At 53.8% G+C, this 21,072-nt stretch overlaps 1 protein-coding gene across 1 annotated transcript in view; it reads left to right on the top strand.

Moving 5' to 3' along the window:
- Positions 1–9,814, top strand: part of NECTIN1 (nectin cell adhesion molecule 1) — a 73,355-nt gene extending 63,541 nt beyond the window's left edge. Inside the window, exon 6 of the mRNA XM_066246930.1 lies at positions 5,479–9,814. Within this exon, the coding sequence (XP_066103027.1) occupies positions 5,479–6,026 (548 nt within the window). The 3' untranslated portion in view covers positions 6,027–9,814. The remainder of the gene's footprint in view (positions 1–5,478) is intronic.
- Positions 9,815–21,072: the final 11,258 nt, after the last annotated feature.

The following is a 21,072-nucleotide window of genomic DNA, read 5'->3' as shown; positions in this document are numbered from 1 at the left end:
AAGAGAGTGTCATCCGAAACAGCAAGGTTGCAGGTTTGATTCCCGGTCAGGGCAGGCAGGAAGCAGCCAATGAATGCACGACTGAGTGGAACAACAAATGAATGCTTCCCTTCCTATTCTCGTTCCCCTTCCGCTTTCCCCTCCCCTCCCTCTCCCTTCCTCTGTCTCTCCGAAACAATAAATCAAAAGAAATCAATCCTTGGCCAGATAGCTCGGTCGGTTGGAGTGTCGTCCTGGAGCGCCAAGGTTGCCAGTTCGATTCCCCGGTCAGAGCACATACAGGAGTGGCTTGATGTCCCTGTCTCTCTCTCTCCCTGCCTCTTAAAAAAAAAAAGGTATGAGGGATGCAGGCTGGACTCCTGACAGCAAGCTCAGTGACCCACCACTCAGCTCTTTTCTCTCCTCCCAGCTGCAGCCATTGAGGCTGTGTTCCTGGCACAGAGACAGGAGCTACTGGCTGAATGTGACAGCTGGAGGGACAGATTGGAGGGGTGGGTTCTCCATTCCCCAAGCACACGAGACAGCCCCCTCTGCTTACAAATTAGTCAGGTCCCTATGTCTACCACTTCCCTCTGCGCCTCCACTTAGCATCTTCGCTCTGAAGTCTGCTGGGCTGGGAAGTCCTCGTACCTGTTCTTCCTCTGTACAGGCCTGATCCTAAAGCTGCCAACACAACCAGGCTTCCCATTGGTCCAGAAAGTTCCCTAGGGTAGAGTAAACCTCGTTAGGACCTGGAAAAATAAGAAAGTTAAATAGAAGTTAACCTAGAAGGGGACAGAGACACAGTATCACCTGTCCCCAAGCTATACTCCATTCCCGCTGTCCCCTGCTCCAGGGAAATGAGGTCCCCAATGCATGCTTTTATCTGAGTGTCTCCTGAGAATTTGCTCTGCCTAGAGCAAGGCTTACCTGTAAGACATGCCCTTGCCTTTATACAACTCATGCAACTAATTCTTGAACTCCAGCCACATGCCAGGCAACCTAGGTGCATGGGGATCCATCACTGAACCAAACAAAGTCCCTGTCCCAGTAGAGCTTACATTTCATCACAGAAGGACAGACAACAAGCAATAGATAAAATGTATTTTAAAAATTATATAGTCATTTTGCGGGTTATATGGAGGAAAAAAGAGCAGGATAAAGAGGTCCCAAGTGTTGGGGATGAGGGTCCGTGAGCTGCAATTTTAAGTAGAGAAGTTGGGGAAGGCCTTGGTGAGAAGGGGACATTTGTGCCAAGCCTGGCGGAGGTGAGGGAGTGACCACGGGACGCCTGGGGGAAGAGCCTGCCGGGGCTGCAGAGCAACCTGAAGGCCCCTGGGCGGAGACAAACGGGAGACAGGGCAGTGGGGGAAGACAGAGGCACAGATTATGTGGAGCCTTTAAGCTCCCCAGATTTAAGAGGATGTGTGGCTGTTGTGTTAAAAATAGTCTCTAGAGGAAGAGAGTGGAATCAGGGAAGACGGAGCTATGGCAGTGATGGTAAGAAGTAGTCAGTTTCCAGACTGACTTCGGGTTCCAACATACAGACCAGTTTAGAACACCAGCCACTCACGTGAAACAGGTAATACTGTAAACCAGGGGTCCCCAAACTACGGCCCGTGGGCCACATGCGGCCCCCTGAGGCCATTTATCCGGCCCCCGCCGCACTTCCGGAAAGGGCACCTCTTTCATTGGTGGTCATTGAGAGGAGCACATTGACCATCTCATTAGCCAAAAGCAGGCCCATAGTTCCCATTGAAATACTGGTCAGTTTGTTGATTTAAATTTACTTGTTCTTCATTTTAAATATTGTATTTGTTCCCGTTTTGTTTTTTTACTTTAAAATAAGATATGTGCAGTGTGCATAGGGATTTGTTCATAGTTTTTTTTATAGTCTGGCCCTCCAATGGTCTGAGGGACAGTGAACTAACTGGCCCCCTGTGTAAAAAGTTTGGGGACCCCTGCTGTAAACTGTACCACACTGTGATTAGTAGGGTCCAAGAAATTCAACCTAGTCAAGTAAAATGCAGGAGAGCTTTATTTTTTGTTGGGTCTCAGCCATCGCAGAAAGCATGAAAGTAAATGTAGTGGAACTTGCATGTATACAATCATAACACACTACACTGAGTCAACCCTAATTACCATGAGACTGCCACTCCCTCGGCCCCTTCAGCGTCCCTGCAGAAGAAAAGAACTTCAGCCATTTGCACACTGGCAGAAAGAAGGACTGGAGCCATTCATGGCTGATTTGCATTTATTGCAGGTTCTATTATAATGTGTCCCTATATGATTAGTGGAATAGAAGTAACTACTGTTTGTACCAGAATGAGAAGTGCAGACCACTGGTATGTAAAAAGTCCAAAGAGCATAGGTGAGTGTGAGCTGGAGAAGAGAAGGGCGCACAGAGAAGGGACTGAAGAACTGAAATAGGCAGAGGTGGTGACGAGGGGGCTCCTGGCGGAATGAACAGCGTGAGGAAAGGTGCAGGGAAGAGTCAGCTTGAATGGGAAGGACGGTGTGTTAGCTAAACCCAAGATCAAGTTACGAGATGGAAGCTTTGAAGACCAGACTAGCATGTGTAACAGGTAGGAAGAAGTCATTACTAGTCTTGAGAAAGGGAGTGGTCGTGTCTACACAGTGAAAAAAGAAGCCTAGTGATTGTGGATGGGATGGTTAAAGAGGGGCTGAGAACAGATGGAGGCAGGAGATGCAGCAATCTACTACAGCCGCAAAGCCTGGCATAGATACATAAGATACTGAATAGGATGAGTCAGCAAGATTTGATGGCAGATTTTGCTCCAAGAGATGAAAAAGAAAGAGTCAAAGAGAAATGAGGTTCTGAGCTGGAAATGTAGACAAATGGCGGTGTGAGTTGTGTTGAATGGAGAGGGTTCGGAGGGAAAATGGTGAAGCAGCTTGGGACAGATGGGGTGACATGGTGGAGAGTACTCTAAGTGAGGATATGCTAAAGAAGAGTTTTCAAAGTGTGAGCCCAGATGCCAGTCCTAGGAGTGGCACTCAGGTCTCGAGTCGGGACGAGTGGGGTACGCACTCCAGCAGGTCGGGAAACGCTGCACCCTGCCCGCTCCTCTTAGCGCTCACATGTGAGGGAAAAAGGGGAAGGGCTCTGATGCTTTGTCTAAACCAACATTTCCCAAAGTGTTTAATCCCAGTAATTCTGCAGACCCTCTGAGCCAATGGCTTGAGGTTCCATGGGCCACAGTTTGGGAAATTTTGTCTGAGCATCCTTTAGAGATAAAGTCCCAGAGTCGGTGAGAGCTAGATACCTGACATATTTGGAGAGCCAGCAGGACAAAGGTAACTAACTCATGACCCTGGACCAGATCTGTCACTAGGAAAAAAAGCAGAGGGTTAGGGCGGAAGATGGAGTCATCAGCCAGACAGCTAGAGCAGAGCGAAGGCCCAGCTCTGTAGCCAGAAACACAGTCCTCAGAGAGGAAAGCCAAGGATTGAGGAACCCTTGTGCTAGAAGGCAAGGGAAGCCTCTTCTCACTCCAGGCCACGGTGCCTTCCTTCTGCGTTCCTGGGGCACTTCTCTGCCAAGGCCCTCGATGTCTGCACGCCACCTTTTCTCTAAGTGTCATCTGGTTCCCCAACTAGGCTGTGAGTTCCTTATAGCCTGTGACTAGGAGCAAAGTAGATGCTCAGTACCTGTGTGCCAGTTGGGTGGAAGGATGGGTGGGTGATGGAGATGAAGAAAGGAGCAAGCCTCCAGTACTGAGTGAGAACTGGGAAAGTAACAGGCAGGTGGAGTTGTGGAAGAGGCAAGCCGCCTCCCCGGCTCCCCTTGGGGAGGCCATCCTGGCGCACAGCCCTTTTCCAGGCAGTGAACAGGAGAGCTGGTAAACCAGAGGAACCCTGACATTCCAGAGATACTGTCCTGGAAGCGGGCCGTGAGGACAGATACTCAGTAAATATTTATTGGACAAGCCACTCGGAGCTTCACTGAGGACACAGTGGTGATGAGCGGAAAGCTAAGTCCTCAGTGGGTGAGCTTTTCTCTGCCCATTTCTACTCCTTCAGAGGCCGGAAACGGCAGCATCTGGGTGGCCCCAGCCCAGCCCTGTGCCTGGGCAGATCACCTGCCCTTCCTTGACCCCATTGTTTCCATTAGTCCTTCCAGCCAGAACTCCTGGCAGGCCTTTTCTCTTCTCTGCTGGAAGCTCTGCCCTGCCCCTGCCCCTGCCCCTGCCCCTGCCCATGCAGGCAGCACCGCACACTCTCACACTCACACACAGGGTCTGGCCCCTCCCCTGGGAGAAGGGAACGGCTCATAGGAAACAGCAGTGTTCCCATGAAGTGAGTGAGGCTAAATCAGGGTTGAGCTGGCAGAAACCAATTCCCAAAGGCTAGCTAGAACATATGCCCAGATCAACCCTTCGCCTTGACCTGAAGAGGGGAAGAGTGCATGAGAGCCTGAGCACTGAGCAGCCAGGTTTGCCCTGGTGGACCTGCCCATCTGCACCTTCTGACCAAGGCCAGCTGTGGTCTCTGGTGCCACCCTGTGGTAGTGTTAGGAACTGCCTCCCTCAGTGTCACCTTGGCCCCCTCTGGCCTTCAGCCTGGCCCCACTGGCAAGAAAGTCACCCACCCAGCCTTCTCTTCCTTCCCATTCACTTCTTTTCTCTTTTTTTCACCTCTCCTGCCTTCCTGTTTCCACTCTGTCCTCAGCGTGAACATACGTGCGCACACACACTCGTCACAGGCATATGGGCTCACCAGGAGCACAGGGAGTGTGTGCCTGTGTGTGTGCTGTGTATACACATCATCTTTACTGCATACACCCATGCTGTCATGCCCATTCCTACAAATCCACATCGAGCATGTTATGCACATGGCCCTGGCTGGCAGCACCCCGGGTCCCCACCTTGCCCTACAAGGCCAGATCACAGCCGAGAACCACAGCTCTGGTTTCTGACACTCATGGAGCACCTATGAGGCTAGCACCTGAGAACCTGTCCTCATCCCTGCACCCTAGGAGCAGTTAAAATTAGGGGGGCACCCAGTGAGCTGCAGGTGTTGGACAGAGGGGCAGTAGTGATGTTTGCACAGGCTTGACCTGCAAGAGAACCAACATTGCATCATTGGCTGATGGCCCTGGCTAGTTAGTTAACATCTCTAAGCCTCTTCTCCCTGTGTGTTCAGTGGAAATTAATCGCACACATACTTTACAGGGTGTCATGACAGTAACTGAATCTAGTGAACCCTGGGTCCCGGGTGGGGCGGCACCTGTGCCTCTGCACTTGTAGTGAGGGCGGCGGCTGGAGCCACATCCAAGGAGAAAGTCAGCACGGAGGCGCTGGGGTTCTGCCACTCTCTCTGCCTCTCTTCTCTCGCTCTCGCGTGGGCTCCTGGAGGGGTGGGTTGCCGAGGAACTGGCCTTGGACCCACCTCCTGGCCGATCCCTTCCCTGCCTCCCTCTCTCCCTGCGCCCGCGCAGACACTGACATGGCCCCTCCATCTCTTTTCCTCACCCAGAGTTCCCCTACACCCCGTCTCCTCCCGAACACGGGCGGCGCGCAGGGCCGGTCCCCACGGCCATCATCGGGGGCGCGGCGGGGAGCATCTTGCTGGTGCTTATCGTGGTTGGCGGGATCGTGGTGGCTCTGCGCCGGCGCCGGCACACCTTCAAGGGTGACTACAGCACGAAGAAGCACGTGTACGGCAACGGCTACAGCAAGGCGGGCATCCCCCAGCACCACCCGCCCATGGCCCAGAACCTGCAGTACCCTGATGACTCGGACGACGAGAAGAAAGCCGGCCCACTGGGAGGGAGCAGCTATGAGGAGGAAGAGGAAGAAGAGGGTGGAGGAGGGGGTGAACGCAAGGTGGGAGGCACTCACCCCAAATACGACGAGGATGCCAAGCAGCCCTACTTCACAGTCGATGAGGCGGAAGCTTGTCAGGACAGCTACGGGGACCGGACTCTGGGCTACCAGTATGACCCCGAGCAACTGGACTTGGCCGAGAACATGGTTTCTCAGAACGATGGGTCTTTCATTTCCAAGAAGGAGTGGTACGTGTAGCCCCCTCTAGAGAACCTCTATGTGTGCCCCTCTCCCCGACACCCACCCGCACGCCCCCACCTGCCCCTCACTGCCTGGTCCTCCAGGAGCTCAAAGAGACTCACAGAGCTGCCCAGGGCCAGCCCCACGCTCCCTGGGAGCAGGGAGTCCGGGCATGTACCACCCGGCTTTGTTCGGATCTCCCCCCTGTGCCCTGTTCTCCCCGTGGTGCTGTGCTCACTGTGGCTTTGATGTTGCTGTACCTCTCCTCCCCGGCTGCAGCCTCCTGCCCTCTGCGCAGCAGCCCCGTTCTGTCGTGTGCACCTGGGCATCCGGCCTGCTCCCCTCCCAACACTGGAATTTCTCTGTATTCTCTTCACTGGGGGCAGGAGGCTGAAGGGCCTCCGAGGGGGAAGCCTCCCCCTCAGATGCTGCTCCTCTTCCCGAGAAGAGGGAAGCTGACGCCCCTACATGCACTGACGCAGCCAGGAGTTTGAGCCCGGGTCTAGAGAGCAGTTGCACCAAGAGGTAGGGGCGAGATGTGGCTTCTCCGAAGCACCAGCGTGGTCGGGGCGAGTCCAGCTGAACAGAGTTGAGTTCCCTCCTGGCACCCCGGGCAGTGTTTTCCTGGTGAGGTTTGTTTTGCCTTTTTTTTTTTCTCCTTGTCCTAGAGTAACGTTGTACGTGACCCTCCTCCTCACTGTCCACTCCCTCCCCACGGTGGGACTCCAGGTGGACTGTGGCCCACACTTCCCATACACCTCTACCGACACGTATGCGTACCCATATACACACCACTCATGTCTGCTGTGCCCCCCGCCCCGGGTCCTCCTGCCTTCCCCGGGCTGGACACTGCCCGAGGCTCGGCCCCTGCTCCGGTTCTGTCCCTTCGCGGCTCACAGGGAGGCACCCTTCAGAAGCGTCCAGGACACCTGGGGCTAGGCCCCCAGTGCCTCCACCCTACACTCTCAAGCTGGCCCTAAACTACTTCTTACAGCATGGCAGTTTCTCAGATGTCTTTCTTATCGATCAAGTGACAGCAGCTCTTATTCCCTTGGGGAGTCAGGGCTGGTATCCCAGAAGAGAGATGCCCCCAGGAGTTCGAGGTGAGCGAGCCCCAGTGTGGAGAGCAGGAAGCTGTGTGGTCAAAGCTCTGCAGATAGTTGCAGAGGCTGACGGGTGCAGGGAGCACCTCACCCCCAAGGTCAGAAAGTACAAGGGGAGTGGGGAGCCAGGAGTGCTGTGTCAGGAGCTCCTGCCTGTTCCTGCCCACCACTCTGCCCCGGCTCAGCCCTCCCGTCTCTGTCCCGGAGGAGGGCGCCTTGGAGAAGCTTTCCCTGCCCCCCGCTCATTCCTCCCGTCTCTGTCCCGGAGGAGGGCGCCTTGGAGAAGCTTTCCCTGCCCCCCGCTCATTCCTCCCCATCTCTGTCCCAGAGGAGGGCGCCTTGGAGAAGCTTTCCCTGCCCCCCGCTCATTCCTCCCCATCTCTGTCCCAGAGGAGGGCGCCTTGGAGAAGCTTTCCCGCTGAGTTGGAGGTTTCCTCCTTGAATAGGCCTCTGAGTTCCTGTCAGTCACCCAAGATGTGGGCTTCCCCTCTCTACAGTGGAGGAAGGCCACTCCCGACCCTCTTGGTTCCCCAAGCTCAAAGTGCCTCGGTTCCTCCATCTGTCCTCGCATTGCTACCCACTCCACCACCCAACCCTGGCATTCTAGATGGGAAGGACCCTGGGGTGGGAGAGGCAGGTTCCTGCCCATCAGGATTCTGGTTAACTCAGCCCAAGGGTGTCAGGAGCTCTTTGGGAGGGCAAGTGTTGGGAGGGGACGCAGACCACTCTGTGCCCCGGGGCACTAACCTGCCTGCCATAGGCTTCCCAAGGGAGCCAGCAGCCCCGCCCTACTTCTCCCCTCCGTGGTGCTGCTCCGTCTCTGCTCTGGCAACCCTGGGCCCACCAGGTGGGCTACTCTCGCCTGGCCCCCACTGCCCTAGCCCCAGCCCAGACCACCCAGTAGCCACGTAGCAGAAGTCTGAAGCCATGCCAGCCCTCTTGGCATTAAGGGTACTGGATGGAGTGAAGCTGGGAGAGAAAATTCTGGTTCTTTCTAACTACGGTGGGAGGTGAAGGAGCTGAGCTGCTTCTCCCAGCATTATTAGTGTCACCGGGACAGAGGACCTTTCTCCATGTTATATCACTGTCCCAGCCCCTTCATGCCACCCTGACCCCTTTGCCTCGTCCCTTTGCCCCCAGGCAGGGGGAAATCCCAGGAATGCCTGCCTGACAGAGGCATTCTCTGCCCCCTTGAAACCATAAAACTAAAGCGATCCCTCCTGTGTTGATCTGGCCCTGCACTGCCACCCCGTGTTTCTCACTTTCTGATGGACTTAGGAGGCCCCTGGGCCCAGCCAAATCACTGAGTCCCCCTCAGACTTCTCCACATCCTCCCCACAAGCAAAGCACAAAGCGGAGCCTGAGCCACGTGCAGGGGCTGAGCGCCCGCCGTACAGGAGCCCGGCTACCGCCTTCCGGCAAGAGAGCTGCTAGCCAGGGCTGAGCGTGGGTCTGGGAGCGGAGGTAGGGTTTTCTGGGCCCCACGTTTGTGAGGAGGTGGGCACTGCCGCTGGGCCCACACACACAGACAGCTGGCGAGGGGAAGGTGTGCCCAGCAAAAAGAAGAGGAGGCTTTGCTTCCTTTCCACGACACCAGCATGAACTAAGCTGCTGCCCTTGCTGGAAATGAAATAAACTTGGTATTCACTGTGCCAAGACCACCCCAGTTGTCACCCTGCCTCTCGTCGCCCTCACTGTCCTTGCCTACCCCCTACTCTACCTACACCCTTATTTCCTTAAGATTTTGATACTGTTCTAACGAATAAGAGACCCATCTGAGTCCCTTTCATCAGAAGGCTTTGAAAAGCAGCAGCGTGGGCATGCAGGTGCAGCCCCTCGGGCGCACGCGAGCACACGGAGGCGCGCCCCTCCGGCGGACCAAGCACAGCACCCGGCACAAGCACAGGCACACGCGCGCAGACACGGCAGAGGCCTGGCGGGTCCTGCCGAAAGCCCTGGGGGCGGGACGAATGGTCTCCCCGTGCTCAGGCCACAGAGGGACTCATTCAGGCCATAACAGAGACTCACGGGAGCTCTGTCTCCTGGACATTTGCCCCCTCTGCCAACCCCCTCCATGTGCCCAAATCACTGGTGCAATAAGTTTTCTGCCATCCTCCAAGCAGAGGAGCCAGGGACCGTGTTAAGTGGGTGTGGCGGGAGGGCTCCCAACCCACTGGGGGCCAGACGGAGCCCTCCCGGAGTCTGACTGCCACCGGTAACCTCCTACTGAGCAGCAGGCGGCCTTCCCCAGGCCCACCAAACCCACAGGGCGCCAGGGCAGCCCCCAGCTGGAGCCCGGGTGAGGGACGGAGGCCCTGCTGCGCCCCAGCCGCCCAGAGGAGCCCTGCCCACGGCTGCTGCTGCTCTTCCAACTACTGCTGTGAGAAACGGGATTCTCGGCCTGGGAAAAAAATTTTTTAATGGTGTTCCTTTTTGTACAAATGAAAACAAAACCCAGGAGAAGCTGCGACCCCTCCCCTGAGTGTGATGCATTAGTTTCTTCGTCGCCATTTTCATCTTTGGTCCTAGGGATGGCCCGGCAGGTTCTCCTGGTTCCGACCTGGGGGTGTTTGCATCACCCTCTTTTACTTGTATTAAAAAAAAAATTAAAATTAAAAAATTAAAAAAAAAAACTAATGGGTTGGAAAATGTACTGAGGAAAAAAATAATGTACTTTTTTATAATAAAGTGTTTAAAACAGTGCTGGCTGCCTCGCATCACCCCTTTCATTTCCCGGGAGGGACTGTGCCCTTTGCTGGGCAGCCAGGGGCGTGGGGACAGGGCAGAGCGGGGTCCTGCCCAGTGCTGTGTTGAAGGCAAGGCAGCCAGGGGCGTGGGGACAGGGCAGAGCGGGGTCCTGCCCAGTGCTGTGTTGAAGGCAAGGCAGCCAGGGGCGTGGGGACGGGGCAGAGCGGGGTCCTGCCCAGTGCTGTGTTGAAGGCAAGGCAGCCAGGGGCGTGGGGACGGGGCAGAGCAGGGTCCTGCCCAGTGCTGTGTTGAAGGCAAGGCAGCCAGGGGCGTGGGGACGGGGCAGAGCGGGGTCCTGCCCAGTGCTGTGTTGAAGGCAAGGCAGCCAGGGGCGTGGGGACAGGGCAGAGCGGGGCCCTGCCCAGTGCTGTGTTGAAGGCAAGGCAGCTTCCGCCCCCTCCAGATTCCATGGCTCCAGCCAGTGGTGCAAACCCCTGCCGGCGCCCCCGGGCACACGCCCAAGGAACCCTGCCCACCATCTTGCAAGAGCCCCAAGGGGGAATGTGCGTGTCCAGCCTGGGTCCTCACCCACAGTTTGCAGGTGTCATCAAACCGCCTTCCACACAGGCTGGATGGATAGTGGCGTTCAGATGGCATGAGCAGGGAGAGCTTTCAGAACACATTTCCTGAGAGGTTGGAGGGGTGGGCTTGCACTGGCTGGAGGCCTCTGCCCTGCTGAGTTGGGGGTCTTCCTGGCCCAGAGCTGCAGAGCTCCCTTTCAGGCCCTCTCCAGTTTCCCCTTTCCTCCCCACTCTCCTGATTCCTCCTGCCGAGTCCCCTCCTGTGGCCATTTGGAGAAGAAAGCAAGCAGTGTCACCCTGCTGTGTTAGATCCCTTGGACGGGTAAGAGCTGGGAGCTTCACACTCCCGTCTATTTTGAGGATCCTGCCAGGCCCCGTGGCCTGCAAGCTCCCTCGGAGACCCAGCCCCCACCCTTCCAGGGGCTGCTTATGGGGAAGGTTTTGTAGTCCCTTCCGTCCCTCCGCCCTCTGCAGTCCTGCACCATCTGCTTCCCATCTCCTGGGCTGGAATGCAGGACAAATCGATCCTGGGCTGGGAGTGGTGGGGGCTTCAGTGGCTGCCCCTCCCAACCACCCCCAGTAGCATTTCCTTTCACTGAAATTCACACCATACACCCCTGAGAAAAGGGGGTGGGGATGTTGGAAGCCAAGGTGGCTAACATCAGAAAGCCCTCCTGCCCATCTGGGGCAAGGCCACTTCCTCTACACCTAGGATTGGGACAGGATGGAGAGACCAGGGCAGGTGGAATCAAGCATGAAGAAGCAGCCAGCAGCTGTTGGCAGCTGGCTGGACCCTTCCCTGGAAGACCAAATCCAGCGCCCTCCACTGTGTTTAGATGTTGATACCCAAATGAGATACAAATTGGTTAAGCGGTTACTTCCCCAGTTTTCCAGGCTGTTCGCGTGAGTTCATTTTTAATTTGCACAGGCTATAAATGCTAATTGCATTATTAATATATTGGAAGAAAGCAGTGGACAGAACATCCTAATTGGCATTTAACTAGAGTGTTTCAGCAAATTAACTAAGACTTCCTCCCGCAGTAGGAGAGCAAGCCAGTTAATCCCAGGCACAGCCTCCCTGGGCCGGAAAGCCAGACCTGGCCCCTTCCCTCAGGATACAAGGAGTACAGAGCACACCTTGCTTCTAGTTGAGCTAAACTTAGTAAGAACTTTCTGCTAGTCACGCTCCTTCCACCCAAGTCTCAACCCTGTCCCCAGTCTCCACTATCCGACCCTCAGCTGTGCAGAGGACCAAATGCTGGATGTCCTGGAGACAGGACCCACCTGGGGTGTGCCTGTCATCACCCTACCTTAGCTGGGGGCCTCAGACCAAGACAGCTGGGTGACTGCTGCAAATCAAAGGTTCCCACAACCCCCTTTGGTGTTCAATTAATTTGTTAGAGTGCCTCCCTGAATTTAGGCAACCAGATTACTCACTAGATTACTTTATTAAAGAAGGATATTACTGGGGAACAGCCAGATGGCAGAGGGGTACAGGGCAGGGTATGTGGGAGGGGTGTGGAGCTCCCCTCACAGCACCTCTGTGTGTTCACCCAACCCAGAAGCTCTCCGAACTCTGTCCTTTTGGACTTATATGGGGGTTTCTTAGGTATGATTGATTAAATGATTGACTATTGGTAATTGAACTCGATGTCCAGTCCCTCTCACATCCCTGGGTGTTGGAGGTGGGGCTGAAAGTTTCAGCCTTCTAATCTGGCTGGCTCCCCTGGCCGCCAGCCCCTTCCTAAGGGGTTTCCAGAAGTCACCTCATTGACGTAAACTCAGGTGTGGTTGGAAGGGATTTCGTAGGACTGTCCAGACACCTTTATGACTCTTAGGGCTTAGTAAATTCCGAGGGTTTTAGGAGCTCTGTGCCAGGAACCAGGACAAAGAACAAATATATGCTTTCTACTGTAAATCACATTGTCACGGTTGGCATCTATGATGTTTTTGAAGACGGGAGGCAAGTGGATTGAGGGCAGAGATGGAGGAGGAAAGCCCTCTGAGAGCCCCAGTAACCACCCCTGCTCTCCCCCACAGCTGGACACTTCTGGAGAGCAGTCCTTGGACCCACCTTGGTACTGGTTTCTGTGGCCCCCAAACTATTTTCTCGCTGGTTTACAGGCTTGATAGTAGAGCCAGGCCAATTCCACTTCCCAGCCCCACCACCAACTCCCAGAGGGGAAACCACAGCCGCGGCCCTCGTCCCTCCCTCCCCTCTGCCAACCACTCTTTTCCTGTGTGTGCAGTACACATGCACATGCGCAGAGTCCATTGCCTAACGGCTCCAGAAAGCTGGCCCCTCTGGCCCTGGTGCACTCAGGCTCATCTTGAGCTCCTCCCTGGGAAGGGCACAGGAATAGTCTTGCATCAGGGCATCATCAAATGCAGCACAGGATCCACTGAGCCAGAGAGCTAAACCTTGGGCATGTGCCAGAATCACCTGGGGATTAAAAAACAACAAATGGACAGTAGGGTCAGAGCCTTTGGTGTTGGGGCCCAAGCAGGTGTGTTTTCAACAAGCTATCCAGGAGAGGATCCAGAGCTCCTGGTGTGGAGGCCGAGGCCATCCCAGGAGTCAACCCTGAGGAAGAGATGGGTCCTGAGATAGGAACCTGGGGCTGAGGGGTATACAGTTGGGGATTTGAAGAGTTAATGCACATAGGAGTGTGAGTGCAAAATACGCTATTCATTGTCATCATCATCAGTCATTTTCATCATCACCATCATCAACACCTCGGAGGTTTGGGATGCTGGATGATAGGGACCACAGTGGAGGCCAGCACCTGCAGGCAAGGGCCAGGATGGAGCCATACTTGCGATTCTAATGAAACTGGCCTTCTTGTTTTAGACGATTCCCAGGCTATCAGTTTCCGGCACCTGTGGGAAGGGAAAGCAGGATTCCGAGTTAAATGTCCAGGCAGGCAGCCCTGCAGCCCCACCCCGGATGCAGATTCTAACTCCAGAGTGCTACCACCTTGGAAGAAGTGAGTGTGTTTTATGAGGACAGCAACCATCTCCTCAGAGCCCTTCTAGGCAGATGAGGGAGAGGCCTCTGAGAGAATCAGTGTAGAGGGTGGCAAGCATATGACTTGTAAGCTCTTCTCTCTGCCCAAGGATCCCTAGAGAGCCTTCTCTGAGGGAGGTATTCTATCCACAGGGAGCAAAGGTCTTTGAGGGAATGCCTGGCTCAGAGACAGCAGGCTAGGGTCCCCTCCTCATGCTCACTCTCCTAGGTTAGTGGCCAGCTTCTTTCCATTTTACAACATTCTGGCACCTTCAGCCCCGAGAGAGCTTCCATGGATAAGTAGAGTCCAGAAGTAATAGAACCCTAGGCTGTAAGTAAGTCCCTTGAGGGCTAGGATCACATCTTATTCATCCCAAGCACTTAGCCTAGGGTGAGCACAGAGCAGGTGCTCAATAAAGGTTGAGCCAAATTGAATTTATCAAAGCAAGAGTCAAGCCTGACCAGTGGTGGCATAGTGGATAGAACCTCGACCTGGAACATTGTCCCAGGTCCAAAACTCCAAGGCTTGAGCACAGGGTGGCCACTTGAGCATGGGTTCATAGCAAAACCCCATGGCCCCTGGCTTGAGCCCAAAGGTCACTGGCTTAAAGCCCAAGGTCACTGGCTTGAGCAAGGGGTCACTGGTTCGGGCCCCCGGGGTCAAAGCACATATGAGAAAGCAATCAATGAACAATCAAAAAGTGCCACAACTATGAGTTGATGCTACTCATCTCTCTTCCTTCCTGTCTATCTGTCTGTCTCCTGCATGCACTAAAAGAAAGAAAGTTTGAAAACCCATTATCATGCATCCATTCATTTCCTGGAGGAGAGGTTAGGGGTGGGGGACAGGATGGGTGGAGCCAGAAGAAGGGGGAGGATGGTGTGTGCTCTGGAGGAGTCCCAGAGTACCAGAAAAGCAGAACTGTAGATCAGGAAACAGGAACTCCAACACAAAACAGAGAGTAATGCTCTGTGGCTATGGCGAGGTGCTGAGGTGTCAGGATGACCGCACTGGATGGGGCTAACTGGGAAACCTTTCTCCACTTCCCGGATTGGTTCCTAAGCAATGCAGATTTCCTGGGGTTCCACAAAAAGAAGGGCAAGGGACAGTGAGCCACACCTAGATGGGGTTTTCACTGATGACTGTCATGGTTTGGAGGGGAAGGGCAAGTGGTCAGGGCTGGACCGCGGGTGGGAAGCCTGCCCGAAAGAGGTCTGCCCTGGGAGTTAGGAGGCCGGGCCCTGCTTCTCTGTCACTTCTCACCCAGCGAGCTTGAGCAAGGCCCTTAGACTTTCTGGTTCCAGATGGACAGTCTGTATATGGGACAAAGAGCCTGGGCGCGGCAGCCTGGAGGCCTTGCCTGGGCTGCTCCCAGAGGCAGAGTGGGCTGGGCGGCAGGCCCTTGGGGCACCCCCAGCAGCCCGACAGTGAGGAAGCACCACACTCCATGCCATGTCCTCAGTCTACTGCAACTGAGCCTGCGACCGCGTGCCTGTGGTGATGTGGCCAGGGCCAGCTTCCAGGAGAGTCTGGCTTGCTGCAGCAGTGGGAGTGCTGCACGAGAGTGGGCAGCAGCCAGTCAGGCTGCTCTTACCCTCTTACTGGTGAGAGCACCCCACACTGCCGTCCTCTGCAGGGAAGCTGAGGCTCCACCCTGCTAACAGGGCAAAGACCCGAGCCCCCCATGAGTGGAGAAGAGAAGCAGTCCCAGCGAGGAAAACCACAGTGGAAGTGAGCTCCCCATTTCTCTTCTGACAGCTCACATAAAGACTGTGGCTCCTATGTAGTTCCAGGATTGTCTTCCAGGGAAAGATTTGGTGTTTTGATCTTTCGAACTCAGGGATTTGGGTGTAGATCTCTTATACATAGCTCTTTTAGGAGACACCCCAGGCCCACATGGGAAAAAGAGGCCTCAGCAGGTTGGTACTCTGGATAAAGAGAACATATGGCCTCCCTGACTGGGAAGGTTCACCCTCCAACATTTGCTGCATCCCCTTGGGTGTTTCCTTGCATTCCTTCTCAAATATCAGATTCTCCTTTCTAAAGCCTGGACCCTGCGTGTCCCACCCTGTGCCCTGTTCTTTTGCCCCCATGACACAACACACAAGGATGCCAGGCAAGACATTTATAACCCATTTCAGAATCACAGACCATTAGAACCTCAAAGATCATTTGTCCCAATCCTCAAATGGGGAAACAGTCCCAAGAAGGCTGACAACAGCAAGAATTTCTTAAATTTATACAGTGTTTGGCAATTACAAAGTGACCCAAAAGCTTTTAATAATAGCTAAGGCTTACAATCACTCACTATGTGGCAGGCACTGTTCAAAGTACTTTGTGATATTAAATCCTCACCTCTGTCTTGGGAGGTAGGAATTCTTATTACCATCATCACAAGACACAGAGAAATGAAGAAATGAAGAGAGTTACCCAAAATCACATAGTTAGCCGATAAGGATTCAAACCCAGGCAATCTGGCCCCAAAGGTCATGCCTCCAACCACTGTACTACACTTCCCACTATCTGCAATCACAGAGACCCTAAAATACAGAGCCATGTCCTGACAACAGAGTGGGAGGAGAGCCAGGAAAGGGGGCCACACCAGCCTAACTTGTGGGGGGCCCTGAACCTGGTACAAGTTTCAGTACACCCACCAAGGAACAGGGGCCCTAGTGAGTGTCTGACATCAGCCGGAGGCATTCAAGGCAGGAAGGGCTCATGGAAAAGTCTTCCTGGAAAAGATGGTATGGGAGTTGACTTTATAAAATGAAAGTGACCTGGCAAAGTTGTAGCACACCGGCACTGAGGAGGACCTCCGCGTACATTTCTGCAGCTAGAATCAAGTAGACTAAGCCAGGCCCCAGGCTGCAGGAGGACCCTCAGCGGTCCAGGAGGAGGCAGGTCTCCCAAGACCCTGACAACTCAGAGATGTTAGATATCTTACCCAGTTACGCAGGGGGTGAGTAGGCTCATAACTTGAACCCAGGACTTCTGACTCCAAGACCAGTGCTCTTCACATTGTACCAAACCTCCTGTAAAAAAGAAATAAAATGCTACCATGGTTCATAGGTTTACAATAACTTACAGCTCCAAATCTTGAAGCACAATCTAGATACCCACAAACACTGGTGTGTGGACCCCGTTTGGGAGTCAAATAGGCCTAGGTCCTGTCGCCAGATCTGTCTCTTACCAGTGTGGTGATTTGGGGCATGTGGTGTAAAATGGAGACGATGATGCCTACTTCGCAGCTGCAGTCAGGGGCAAGTGAGATTCAAGACACATTGCTGGAGCAGAGGAAGCTCCACCTCCACGCTGCCCTCGCACCCCATCGAATGCTCACTCCCACTCCAAACCAGACCTTCCAATACTTCTCCCAGAGGGACCTAGAGTTCAGTGTCCTCGATTCTCCTCTTGAGATTGTCTTCCCTCAACTTGAGAGGAGTCAACAAATAAATCAAATCATCTTTCTGAGGCTTCCCATGGTGCTAGTCATAGAACTTGCCAGAACTGAACCATCATCATTCCTCCTCACCTCCCTAAATGTGTCCAGGTCCTGAAGTCTTCCGGGTTCTTAAGGCTTCCACACACCCGACCCCAGGGTCTTGGAGCCCATCCCTGCCCCACACCCACCTGCTGCTTCTTAGAACGAGAGTCCCTCCTGAGGGCGGTGGATTTGCTCCTTTAACCCCCTCAAGGCCCAGGGAAATACTGTGGAATTCAATTGCATTTTAACATAAGTATTTCCATGTCCCCTCTCATTTGCATACCACTGGACCTGCTGAGGAGACCTGACTGAGAACTTAGGCAACACTGAGCCCAAGCCAGTGAGGTTTGGTTTCTGCAGAGACAGAGGCTGGGGCCCCTTGCTCCACTCAGCAATCCTTCTGCGTGCAGGAGAGTGACTCCAGGGACAGCAGCAGGGGTTGATGAAGAAAGATCTTACTGTGCTGGAAGAATCTAGAACTATATACACAACTGGCCCCAACACAACTGCCCAGACAAAGGAAAGAACCCCGCCGCCACAACCCGCCCACCAATGCTATACTTTAATATTAGGCCACTAGAGATACTGGTACTAATAGTAGTGCTAATGGTAGGATTACTACTACTGCAGCTACTGAGACTTATAGAGGGCACTTTGTGCCCGGCGCTCAATGTGCATTATCACACTTATTTCTACTATTTCTCCATTCTACAGAGGAGAAAACTGAGGCTCGGAACAGTTACAGTCACACTGCTAGAAAGTGGAGAATGCAGGCCATCATTGTTCCCACTGCATTGCGTGCCTGCTCAGATTTGGTCCCTCTCTTCTCAACTCCAGAGCAGCCCCGTATGGGAAGGAGAGGCAGAGGGAGGAGGCGGGATGAGGGAAGGGGAGGTGCCCAGCCCACAGCGGGCGTGACTGACAGTGAACCGGCTTCCCTGTGCTCCCAGCTTTCCCCAGCTGGCCGGGCAATATCCTCACTCATTTCTCTCCCTCCTAGAGGGCTAGGGGTCAGGTTCCTGCCTGGCAGGGTCTCCAACAAGAAGACAGTCCCTCTCCCCAAAGGAATGTGCGTGAAATCCCAGTAACTCCTTCCAGCTGGGCCAAACCTAGATGGGGGCTGGAGCACACTCCCTGTGGTTGGGGGGCGCAGGTGGGGGGCTCCTGGGAAAGTCAGGCTCCGTCATGTTCCTTTTTCCACCTAATGAAAACTCAGGGTGTAAAGGACTGGGTGGGAGGGGCTTGGAAGCCTAGGGACATTGGGGGAAAGCATTTTAAATGGTGGACCACTGAATGCAAATGGGAAATGATTGCCCTCAGCCCTCCCCAAGGAGTGTCACAGTCCACACACACACACACACACACACGCGCAGGCACGCACACACACAGGACAGGGATGCCCTGATCCCTGGTCCTAAGGTCCATGCAGGCCTAGACAAGTGGAATTTATTTCTGGATCATACGAGCAAGGGTCTGGGAAACCTGAGAGCAGGGATGAGACAGAGCAACAGGCAAGACTAGAGCGGAGGACCCAGGCCCCTGTCTGGGATTTGCAGGGAGCAGACGTACCTTCCCTCCTACAGCCAATGCTTACCAAGCACTGATTAGCACGGGCACTGTGCTAAGGGCTCTAACATGCATTACCTCATTTACACCTAACAACAGCCTTGCTGTCATTCCCATTTTACAGACAAGCGCTCTGAGGCCTAGAGGGTCTGAGTGACTTTGCAAGATTATTCAGCTAAGTAAGTGGCAAATTCAAGAGTGAACTAGCCTGTCTTCCTCTGAAGATGACCTTGGAGACAGAGCGGCAGGAACCATCTCCATCAAGGCCATTCAGAGCTCTGCACTGAGGATCTTAATGTCTGGGTTCCCATCTCACCTCCATCATCACTGAGCTGTGTGGTCTTGAGCATTTTACTAAACTTTTCTGAGCCTCCAGCTGCATCTGTCACAGAGCAAAGGGGTGAAAGCATCAAATGAGGTAATTTAAGTAAAAGCACACATAAGATGTAACTGATATTATATTAACGTGACCACGGGTATGATTTGGCCCAGAGTGCTGGCGTAGGTGCAAAAGCTAAGCTTCCAGGCAGGAAAAGCATCACCACCATCGTCAACCACCATCATCAGCGTCATCACCACCATCGATTTGCCTTTACTGAGTGACTAATAACAAAAATAGCAACCATGTATTACAAACTGAGTACATGCTGGGCACAGTGCTAAGCACTTTCCATAATTTATGTCTGCTCCAGATGAATTAAATGGAAGTCAGGACAAGAGAGAAAAGACGGCAGGTGCAGAGCCCAGAGCGCCCAGCCACCATCCAGAAGGCCTGAAGGACTGCAAAGTGACCCCCACCTGAGTTTAAAAGCAGAGCAAATTCTGTAGCCAAAGAGAAAAGACTTCCTGCACTAATACTAACACACCAAGGCAGAAAGAAGGCTGAAGTGTGATTCAGCCCAGGGCAGAGGGATTGGCCAGGAGCCCACCCCGGGAACAAGCAGGTTGAGGATTCTGGCAGATTCGGTCCCTAGGGCAAAGCCTCCTAACCTGTAGCCCAAAGGATCGAGAAGGCAGTGGCCTGGCCAAGTCTGAGCCATGTGACCAGGTAGTCACTGGCGGCATCCAGCCAAGCAAAGAGCTCGGTAACTTCTCCTGTTCCAGGCTCTGGTGTGTTCCCAGAGGCGGGATTCAACAGCAGGCACACCGGGTGTGAGCCCTGGGCCCCGACTTCTAAAGGGCCCCGCAAAACCCAACTTTACACTTTTTTCTAATGACACCAAGTTTGGTTTCATAGGTGCAATTTTAACATTAATAGTACATAACATCTTTTATTTATTTAAAAATATGGTTAACATGTATTTTTATTTTCCCTGTCTCTCTCTCTTTTTTTAAGGGGCCCAATATTTTCTTCTGCACCCGGGGCCTCAACCAACCTTAATCCGCCCCTGTGTTCCCTCACACCCCTGGGTCAGAGGAGAGTGCCTGAAAGAGTGCCCCCTCTATGGACTGAGCTGAGGCGAAGAGGATTATGTCCTCTCCTAGGCTGGGGAAGAAGAGATTACCACACCCTCAAGTGTGATAGTGCTGCAGCCACCCCTTTGGGAGCCCTGGGAAGAAGGAATTGACATGAGAGAGTAACAGAGACAACAGAGGGCGGAAGCAAGCCCAAACACACAGTCATACACTTGCAGAGAGGGGTGCTGGCCAGGCTGCGAGCACATGCAGGCCCTTGGAGGGCAGGCTGGGAGCTTAGTCTTGATGCTGAAGCCACAGGACTTTGGGACACCACTCTGGGTCCCCAAGCACAGAAGGCTGTTCCAGAGGACCCGCTGCCGTCCACAGTCCCCAGCTCCCAGCCTCAGTGCTGCTCTGGCCTTCACAGTAAGAAGCTCCCTATGGCCTGTGGCCCAGGTCCTGGGTTCTCATAGCTGGGCTTAGCTACAACAATATTAAAATGGGTCTTAGGAGCCCTGCCTCCATCTAGGACTTGGAGATGCAGCGTACCCAGTGAGACTGCTGGACTCTGCCTTCAGGCCCTCTAGAGCGAGGAGAGTTGGCCCAGAGTGCCCCCACTCAAATCCTTAGTGCCTGCCTCTGGCCAGCAGGAAGGAGCCGCTCCAGCGTGCCTGGACTGGGAAATCCAAACCTCTGAGTCAGGTCTGCCCCCTACCTCGCCCCAACTCTAGATTCCTGTTCTGTCTATTCCCACGTATAACCCCACTCCCCACCTCCACCAGAGAAGACCAGAGTGTCTGGGGCTTCTCCCTCCTCAGTTCTTGTCATGCTCGTGAGGAAGAATTCAGGCGAGAGAAAGGGTGCAGAATTCAAGGAAAGCAAGCAGTTTATTAAACAAGGCTATACACTTGGCACAAGGCACAAGCGGGCAAATTCAGCTAGTCTGAATGCTCCACCTGTTGGGGTCTTAGGACTTATACACTCTTAGCTTCAAAGTTTTGGTACCCTGTTATCAGGGTGAATAAACAGGGTTTCAAGTTTCCCTTTGTAGTTTGTCTTATAACTTTTGGGACACGCAGTTACCTTGTTTTGTCTGGTCTCAGGACTACTGACTCCCTGATTCAGTGGGTAAGATATACCCCTCACTTCCCCCTCCCCTTTTCCCGCCCTGGTAACTGTCTATCCTAACTAACAGCTATATCCAATACTTGTCATTTCCTTCATGCACCCCACATT

The sequence above is a fragment of the Saccopteryx bilineata genome, chromosome 1 (genome assembly GCF_036850765.1).
Source record: "Saccopteryx bilineata isolate mSacBil1 chromosome 1, mSacBil1_pri_phased_curated, whole genome shotgun sequence".
In the NCBI taxonomy this organism is placed as follows: domain Eukaryota; kingdom Metazoa; phylum Chordata; class Mammalia; order Chiroptera; family Emballonuridae; genus Saccopteryx; species Saccopteryx bilineata.
The sequence above is the reverse complement of the archived record's forward strand: the minus strand, read 5'-3'. Positions and strand labels throughout refer to the sequence as shown.